The sequence below is a fragment of the Saccostrea cucullata genome, unplaced genomic scaffold, assembly GCF_032062105.1.
Source record: "Saccostrea cucullata isolate Sc308-1 unplaced genomic scaffold, CSIRO_AGI_Scuc_v1 ctg5199, whole genome shotgun sequence".
Lineage (NCBI taxonomy): Eukaryota > Metazoa > Mollusca > Bivalvia > Ostreida > Ostreidae > Saccostrea > Saccostrea cuccullata.
The window spans coordinates 8,640-18,515 of NW_026930565.1; the positions used below are offsets into that span (position 1 = coordinate 8,640).

Sequence of the window (9,876 nt, forward strand, 5' to 3'; positions counted from 1 at the left end):
GTTCATCGAAATCAAAAACAGATGCACAGAAATATGTATCATAGTGCAGTCTACTTGTGTGCCAAGTTATATTGAAATCAAACCAAAACTGAAGGAGGAGTAGCATTTTGAAAGAATTTCACAAAAATTTCTATTTTTAGTAACCTCGGCAACATCGTTCATCGAAATCAAAAACCGATGCACAGAATTATGTATCTTAGTGTAGTCTACTTGTGTGCCAAGTTATATTGAAATCAGACCAAAACTGTAGGAGGAGTAGCATTTTGAAAAATTGACAGACAGACAGACTGACGGACGCATTACTATCGCATAAGCTCTTCTGGTCTCTGACCAGTAGAGCTAATTACATAACCCGCGTAAGCGGGTTATGTATTTTTTTCTGCAACAACTGCTTCCGTTCATTCCAGTAACAACAAACAAAGAAAAAATTTTATTGTTTAAATCACTCTCTAGCCTCGATAGAAATTAAAGAATTCAGCAAAAATCTTAATTTTCAACATTAAATTAAATTATGTAAAGCATCTGCCATGGCAAGAAGAACAACTCTGATTTTTCTCTTCGTCAGCAACTGACCAGATTCCTCTAATTTTGCGTCATTCTTCCAGCGTGCCTTGCCTAGTCAACATACATTCGCCAGTCATCTTGATTTTTTTGTGAGCCATTCAATCACTTGTTATCGCAGGTACATAAGTCTACTCTGTAAGAAGAATTTCTAATTCATTTTATTGTTGGATTATCCTTTATTTAGGTACATTGGTGAGATTCTTTGTGGATGGCTTAAATTTTGTGTATGCTTTACAATATTTGACGGATTTTGTGTTTGACTGGCGAAATACGTTAATACAAAGCTATGGACACCCCGTTTAATGCGCTCATCAACGCAATTACAACTAAGCAGGAGTAAATGAATTGTTGGGAACGTTCATGTATGTTGACTTGAGTTTCTTTGTTCTGCTTCGCTCCGTGTTTGCCGGTCTTGGAACCCTGAATGACCTAGTAAACTTTGAGGCTATTTATATATTGCCCAGCATCCAAGATGCATTGCGGTATACAGTCAAAATGGCGTTTGTTTTGATTGCTGGAAGTTCACATGTTAAAAGATTTGAGCACAATGTAAATCAAAATCGAGAATTTCAGAACTTGAATTTATTTTTGTTACATTTTATGGTATAAGTGGAGGAAAGCTGACAAATAATTCCCACTTGCAGGCGTTAGAACAAAAACTTAGGCACGTTTCTCCGGACTTTCTCATCTTACATTTAGGTGGTAACGATCTGGACACAACTTCGGCTGATGGACGTACGCTTATGAGTTATAATTATGAATTTGTTGTATTGCGGAAACATTTGCCCGTCGTTTCAACATTAAAAAGACAATTGTTTGCCAACTGATGCCGAGCTATCGGACACGGGTATTAGATATAAATATTTATAATGAATTAGTCATAAAATTCAATAGAGTACTGAAGAGAGAGCTGGTAGGAAAAAACTGTTTGCAGTACCGGATCTAAAAGGTGTCAAAAACAGCCAGCGTCCAGTATTTTGCGACGGAGTCCATCTGAACAACAAATGGGGCATACGAATTCACTAAAGAAACAAACTTGCGTGGGGCATTTATCCAATGTTTAAAATGAGATTGGTAACTGGGAAATCTACAATGTATCGTCCGTCAACATAAGCAGCATATTTTCACTCAGGTTAATTTGCAGCTAAAAAAGATAAGTCTATTAACATCTGCACGATTTCTAGCAAAATTATGAATTATAATATGTAATGAGTAGTCTTATCTATACGGTTAGTGGACAATGGATTACAATTATGAATGGTTATCAGTATGTCTGCGTTTAATTACTGCATATTGTAATTGAGATCTCAATTATATGAAACGTCATAAACATAAATGTGAAAAACACGCTACTTAAAATCTGTACAGTACACGTGGTAACATTTTATGTTGGTGTCAGGTACATTGTTAGCTGGCACAGTTGTAAACGTACAGTCCCAAAAGTATGAGTTTACATTGTGAACTGGCACTAATGCATCTCATATCTATGTTGATACACGTATTTGTACGTACGCACGTGTATTATGTTTCTATGTTCGGGCACTATGATAATGTACGATATGTTCTGATACAAATATGATATGTGTGCAAACACTTTCAGTTACTGGTGCATATGCGTACATAAAGTAGTTATGATGTCTTCTTTTATTCAACGAATTTAATTGAGTATGAGCTTTTTCACCAATGGCAATGAATACGAGCATGATGAGCATAGACATTTTTGTTGGACTCAAATCATTTTTTCAGGCATTTTTAAAGGCCATGTTTACACGAGCGCTTAGTACATCTTCATTGTGCCAGGGCAAGCGGATCTGTAATTTGGCTAAGATTCCTGACGGAAAGTTGGTTTGAGTTTACAACAAGCATTTAATTTGTATGATATCACTTAAATTTTGTATTTTATTCAAGGTAGGAACATGCCACCTAAGAGAAAAAGGAGTCGGACGACAAAAGCTGCGGAGCCTCGACCAAAACGCAGCGCATCGTCGAAAGACCAGGAAATCGTGAATACAATCCAAAACGCAATACAAGCAGCCATTCCTGGTATTACGAAGGCGGTAATGGATGAGATATCCAAACGGCAGACTAGTACTGACACCGCTATAATGCCAAGTCCTTCAACGCCTGGTGGGAAGCGGCCAGTGACAGTGATGTGGAGCTTGCGGTTAATCTGGGTATTTCTAAAACTTTCCTCAAAGCCCCCGAAAGTATTTCAAAGCATCTAGCCTTAGGCATTGATTCTAAAATGAAATAAAAAATACGGGCAAACGAATTCGTCGATTTTGGCACTTAAAAAAAAGCCAACTGATAAACAAGTAAAATTTTCAATCGAAGAGGGTGATGATGGCTTAACATTTGTAAAGGAAAAATCCACCCCTCTTAAGATTAAATACATTTCCCAATGGATGAAAGCTTTTCATATATTCGTTAGTATATTTAGCGAGAGGCATGCAAATGATGCCATTAAAATTTGCTGAAATATGCGTCTATTGTTCAAAACTTGCTGACCAGTCTACTGCGTCAGCCGCCATTCAGTTTGACAAAACGTTTCGTCAGTAGAGATCAATATATCCCACCAAACTCCCATTGGATCAATTAAACGCTGAATTGTATCAAGAGGCATTGACATCCGATTGGCAATCGAAGTTAAGGGGAGTAGCACAAACGAGTAGCACAAAAACCTACTTTTCGTCCCTTTCAAGGTACCAATGGGAGGGCGGGGAACAGTAAACTCGTATGTTACCAAATCAATAATTCCGAACAAGGAATTTGCTATAGAAAAGATAGTAGATTCTCCCACATATGCCAACGCTGTGGTGGAGAACACAGTAGAAAAACTTGCCATCAACCCCGAAACTCCCTAATACAGCAAACAAAAAATAAGCAAAAAATCTACCCCCCAAATCTGATCATTAGAAAGTAAACAGTCAACCCTTAAACTTACGAAATAATAACGTTGATATAGTAACTCCCGTGAATCCTAAACGGTTACAACATAGGCTATCGGAATACAATGAGGGTGACAAACAAATTTTAGTTGATGGCTTTACAGAGGGTTTTAAAATTCCTTCTCAAGGTGTTCGTGAGCAGAGATTTTGTAACAACTTAATAAAATCAACCGATCAACTTTATCTATCCTTCAAGAAAAGATAAAGAATGAGGTACGTTGTGGTCGAGCAGCGGGACCTTTCATAAATACTCCATTCAACAATTTTCTGTGATCACCATTAGGTTCAGTGTCCAAAAAACAAAAAGATGAATTTAGAGTAATCCATCATGTATCTTATCCTGAGGGCCAATCTATAAATGATGGGATTTCGCAGGATATTTGTTCGGTTTAATTTTAAACCATCGATGACGCGACTAATTTATTTAAAACAACTTGGAAAAGGAGTTTTGTTTGCAAAGAAAGATATTGAAAATGCCTTTAAAATCATTCCTGTTCATCCTCCAGATCGTGAATTGTTGGGTTTTAGAGTAGGAGTTGGGTTTTTTTCGACAAGACCTTACCAATGGGCCGAAGTTACTATTGTAACTTATTTGAAAGATTTAGTTCTTCATTGCATAGAGTAATGGAATGCCATTACCAATCTGTGATCATGTTTTGGACGACTTTCTTTTGATGGGACCATCTCATTCTAACAATTGTTTGAAATCGTAGGAGAACTTCTCTCAATTATGTAATAACATACGTATCCCAATTAAAAATGAGAAAACAATGTATTGCACAACGACAATAACATTTTTTGGTCTCTAAGTCTATTCACTAGCTATGGAAGTTAGATTGCCAAGGGATAAGCTTTATAAGCTAAGAGATACAATAGATTCGTTTAAGAAGAGAAAAAAGTAAGTCTAAAAGAATTTCAATCTTTGACTGGATTACTTAACTTTGCTTGCGCGGCTGTCTGACCAAGTCGCACTTTCCTGCGACCCCATTTCAAACGGCGTTTGAACAATCGAACTGCTTTGTTCAAATTGCTATCACTCTGAAAGATATAGCGGCAGCCATTCTGAAGAATTCCCTCGCTCCTACATCAAAAGCAGCTTACGAGAAAATGTTTCCTTTTTACGCCAACTTTATGTCAACCAACTTTCCTAATGACTTTCCTGCCCCCTACTAATGAGCATTTAGCACATTTTATAGCTTTTTGTTTTCAAAGTAATATCGCAGCATCAACCTTGAAAACTTACATATCGGCTCTTCGTAATAATTTCAAAGTTCAAGGTTTTGAAGACCCATCACAAGAATTTGTGATTCGTAAAATGCTACAGGTATATCAAAAGTTAAAAACTGTAGGAAGTGACACAAGATTGCCCATAACAACGTCAATTCTGAAACAGCTTGTGACTTCCTTTTGAGAAGTTAGCCATTTCACCTTATCAATGCAGTGTGCTACTAGCAATATATTTTATGGCTTTCCGTGCTTTTTAAGGGTTGATGAAATAAAAGTTTCGTCTTTTAAAAACGTTAAAAACTTATTAAATCTGACTAATGTAAAACTCGTTTCGGATAACTAAAGTTCCCATGAATCTTCTAAGATTACATCATATGTACAATGGATAATTTCGAAGATAGTGCAGGCAAACATATCCCCACGTTGTTTCTACAAAGAAACGATTCGGAAGAGTAATTTGGTCCTGTTCAGTCAGCTATTTCTTAAAGTTAAGAGGTCAGTGTCCAGGCCCTTTGTTTGCATATCCAGATGTTGATGGATTACTAAGGCACTTTTTACACATTATTTGCAAATGTCTCTTAAATGGGCAGGGCTACATACGAGCCATTATAAGGGGTGCAGTTTTCGAATAGGTGCAAGGGCATGCGCTGCAGCAATGGGAATATTAGAGGAGAAAACAAAACGAATGGGAACATGGTATTCCGACGCTTTAACAAAGTACATAAGAATCCCTGTGCTACATATTTAGATTAACTTGATTATTGGATCATGGGTCTCTGATCAAATATATTGTTGCCGATAAACAACGATTTCTCTGTTTCAAAACTTTAATCTACGAACATGCGGTTTTAACGAATACACAACGTTATTACAACAATATACTGAAGCCCGAACCCGATCCCAAAACAATGACAATTTGTACAAAAAACATAAATCTCAAGAACATTCTCCCCTCCTTGATAGCATGCATATCAAAATTTCTTGATTTTAAGAAATGAAAAATAATTCATACTGAAATGTCAAGCTACTGAAATACATGTAAAAAGTTTACACAGTCAACATTTTGAAAAAAGTTCGTCTATTCACTAAATTCCAATGGACACAATTTGGTTATAGGGCGCGTAAATGTCTTTTGTCCAACCTTAACGACTGCAACACGCACATGCCCATCTTTGCCGGAATGAACGTCCAAGACGCGACCTAGTTGCCAATGTCTAGGTACATTAGGTTCGATCACAAGCACAATGTCACCTTCACGTAGATCTCCGTGAGTCTGAGTCCATTTTTTACGCACGGTCAGTCCTGGTAACCACTCGCACATCCATCGGTGCCAGAAGTGACGTACAAGCTCCTGTATTCTTCTCCAACGTTTCCTGGGATTGAACTCTGTGGTGTCTACAGATTCTGGTGCGAACTGACCCCCAACCTGCCCATGCAAAAAATGGTTCGGTGTCAACGGAACATCATCATTAGGGTTTGCTGATTGGTAAGCTACAAATGCTGTCATGAGTTCTTCATCTGTAATATACGCTGATCTGATCACTGCATAGATAGCTCTCTTTGCAGCTTTTATCATAATCTCATGTACCCCTCCATGGTGAGGTGCAAGTAGTGGATTAAAGTGCCACATGACTCCAGGATTGCTGTAGACTGTTGAATTTTTCCATGGTCCAGTAAACCAACAATCTCTTTGAGTTCATTGTTGCCTCCAATAAAATTAGTCCCATTATCGGATACGACTTCCTTTGGTAGGCCTCTTCTGCTCACCATCCGGTAAAATGCATTAAGGAATGAATCTGTGTCAAGTCCATAGGCTATCTCCAGGTGCACCGCCCTTGACATCACACATGTGAAAAGACATAAGCATCTTTTCTCTCGTCGTTTTCCACGTCCTTGCTTTGTAATTAAAGGTCCTCCATAATCTACTGCAGTACAAGAAAATGCATGTAATGGCTGTTTGGTACGAATTGACGGAAGCGGACCCATCAGTTGCTCTGCTGGTTTAGCCTTGTTGCGACAACATCTGTTGCACTGTCACTCCCACTTTCGAATCTCCTCTCTTGCGGATATTATCCAGAAACGTGACGAGATCATGGACAACGTATGATTTGTTCCTGTTACATGATTTCCTTTTTCATGGTAGTACTTGATAATAAGAGTTGTGACATAATTGTTTCTCGGAAGAATGATGGGATATCTAACATCATATGGTAAAAATTCTGCATATTTCAATCGTCCATCACATCTCAAAAGTCCATCTTCATCAATTACTGGGTTTAAACACAATAACTTGCTATTCTGTTCAAGAGGTTTGTTTTGTTTCAGTAATGTGTATTCACAGTGAAACTCACATTTCTGGGCAGTCCTTATGATTTGAGTTTCCGCTCCTTCAATTTCTTCAGCATTCAGTTCTCCTGCGAGTCTATCCATGACCTTCAGTCTGCAATTATGTAGAAAGCGATTCACCCATGCTTGAACCCGAACAAGTCTTATCCAATTGGAATAGGTTTCTGGGTCTAAACAACACTGAATATCTTTACAGTCAATTGTTTCTGTCAAAAATGAATATGAGAAATTGACAACTTCCTTGTTCAACTTCTTTTTCTCCATATCAGTGTCTTGCTTTTCGATTTTCTGTTTTGGCCATTGGGATTCAACCTGATGAAGATAGTGTGGTCCACTCCACCAGACATTATCTTCTTGTGAAACAGACACTCCCCTGGATATCATATCTGCAGGATTTGATTCAGTTGGTACGTAGAACCATTGCCTTGGATATGAGGCCGACTGTATTTCTCCTATGCGATTTGCTACGAATGGCTTGAAACTTCTGCTTCGAGCTTTAATCCAACACAAAACATTCATGCTGTCAGTCAAGAATGTACACTGTTCAATGTCCAATTCTAAGGCGCTTATCACAGAAAGAGTCAATCTGGTTCCCAATACTGCACCCATCAATTCCAGTCTAGGTACGCTTACAGCTGTAAGTGGTGCCACTTTGGATTTTACTGTGACGAATCTCACCGACACATTTCCATCCTCATAGATACATCTCTGATAGACGACAGCAACATACGCATCTTGTGAAGCATCAACAAAGGTATGTAGGTAAGTCGATACAAATTCACCATGACATAAACGAAGACATCTCGGTACTGCAATAAGTGATAGCTCTGTTAACTCCTTTAACCACTTCTCGGCCTTCATGACAAGTCCATCACTTAGTGGGTCATCCCAGTCAAGGCTTGCATTCCACATTTCTTGTAGAAGAATTCTGGTATTATGTACGGTCCAAGAAAGCCCAATGGATCAAACAACATTGCGATTTTCGAAAGAAAACTGCGCTTCGTGTAATGAAAACCACTATTTGGTGGACTCGCTTTGAAGGTAAAAATGTCTTCTTTGGCCTTCCATAATACGCCAAGGGTTTTTACTTATGGTAGGCTGTTATTTTGTAGATCTACTTCAGGAACAACATCTTCTGGTGGAATGTGCTGCAATACATTCACTGAATTTGACAATCATTTTCTGGCATACATACCAGCTTTTCCCCATAATGTTGACAACTCTGAGTGTAGTTTGACACCATCTTCGTCACTTGCTACCGAATCCATACTGTCATCCATGTATGTAGATTTCAAAACAGTTTCTGCAGCCATGGGATAATTTTCTTTGTTTGTCTCCGCATGTGTCTGTGCGACAGGTTGTGCTTGAAACGGTGATGAATTCATTCCAAACACAACACTGCTAAATTCATACACATCTGGTCTTGCATCTAACATCATGTCACGCCACAAAAATCTCTGATAGGATCTATCTTCCACAGGAACCTTAATTCTAAGATACATTTCTGCAATGTCACAAACAAGTGCCACACTATTCCTTCTGAATCTAAGTAGTACGTCAAACAGTTCATTCTGAAGCTTAGGGCCACAGTAGATCATGTCATTTAGTGAAACACCACCATGCTTAGCTGAAGCATCAAAGACAATGCGGGTCTTTGTAGTGGTCTTGTCTGGTCGAATAACAGGAAAATGTGGAAGATACCATGTCCAAGATTTCTCTTCATCACGGTCAATTTTGCGAATATATCCTTTTTCAATGTACTGTTCAATAGTCTTTGAGTATGAATCTCTCACTTCCTCGTTCCTCATCAATCGTTTTTCTGTGTTTTCTAATCTTTGGAGTGCCATGTTATAATTGTTTGGCAGATTCCGTGCATCTGTCTTCCAAGGTATAGGAACTTGATTATGGTCCTCTACAAACATAAGCGACTCCTTCACTTTCGAGTATACGGCACGTTCCTCTGGACTGAACAACTGTTTCTTCTTTGGCTCACTGAAATCTTCCATCTCCCAGAATTTACACAAAATTTTATCCGTTTCATTTTCACTCCTTTGGCTATGGAGGAAGTAAGTTCTGTTATAATGAGTCTGAACACATTTCTCACTGGTACCATAAATTTTTCCCACACAAGTCCATCCTAATGGAGTAAGCCTGGCTACTGGTTCATCAGGTCGACCTCTGATTTCTTGATATGCATAGTGAAGCTCGCTGTTGTCCATTCCAATTAGTATGTCCACAAGTGGATGTTTACCTAGCACTGGGAATTCTAGTCCTTTCAAATGATTATGTTCCCCAAACGAAGTTGGGGAACATATTGTTTTTACTCTGTTTCTTATTAGGGTCTTCCGTCTCCAACGGAAGACCCTTCTATTATTCTATTGTTTCTTTTTCACTTTTATTATTATTTTTCTTCTTCCTTTTTCTTTACAATTTTTGTGGAGAAGATTTCTCAAAAATGGCTCGACCGATTAACTTGAAAATTTCAGAGATGATGTATCTTTATCTAAACCTTATACGTTTTTTTCATTTTTTTGAAATTCACTTCCGGTCGGAAGTTATCGCCCTTTCCGTGATTTTTAGAGGGTCTCCTTGTCCATGAGTAAACTCAAAAACAACATTAGCTACAGAGCTGAAATTTTCAGCGATGATAGTCGACACATTGCTGAATTGCACATTGGATTTAAAATTTTTCAGAAAGGTCAAATATGGAAGGTCGGTAGGGGTCAAAATCTAGGACACGAATCATGAGTGAATTTTCGAGACATTTTGAATCATATCTTTTAAAGTATAA

General features: G+C 38.2%; 2 protein-coding genes across 2 annotated transcripts; both read right to left on the reverse strand.

Annotated features, from left to right (window-relative positions):
• Window positions 1-6,773: 6,773 nt before the first annotated feature.
• LOC134229115 (uncharacterized) lies at window positions 6,774-7,997 on the reverse strand. Its single transcript, XM_062710833.1, has one exon. The coding sequence runs from the start codon at window positions 7,995-7,997 to the stop codon at window positions 6,774-6,776; it is 1,224 nt and encodes a 407-aa protein (XP_062566817.1).
• Window positions 7,998-8,260: 263 nt separating this feature from the next.
• On the reverse strand, window positions 8,261-9,304 carry LOC134229116 (uncharacterized). The gene has a single exon (XM_062710834.1). It carries the CDS (start codon window positions 9,302-9,304, stop codon window positions 8,261-8,263), a length of 1,044 nt encoding a protein of 347 aa, XP_062566818.1.
• Window positions 9,305-9,876: the final 572 nt, after the last annotated feature.

Bases quoted from the DNA above. Each gene is read 5' to 3' on its own strand.
- LOC134229116 (XM_062710834.1), bottom strand. From the start codon at position 9,304: ATGGACAACAGCGAGCTTCACTATGCATATCAAGAAATCAGAGGTCGA.
- LOC134229115 (XM_062710833.1), bottom strand. From the start codon at position 7,997: ATGTGGAATGCAAGCCTTGACTGGGATGACCCACTAAGTGATGGACTT.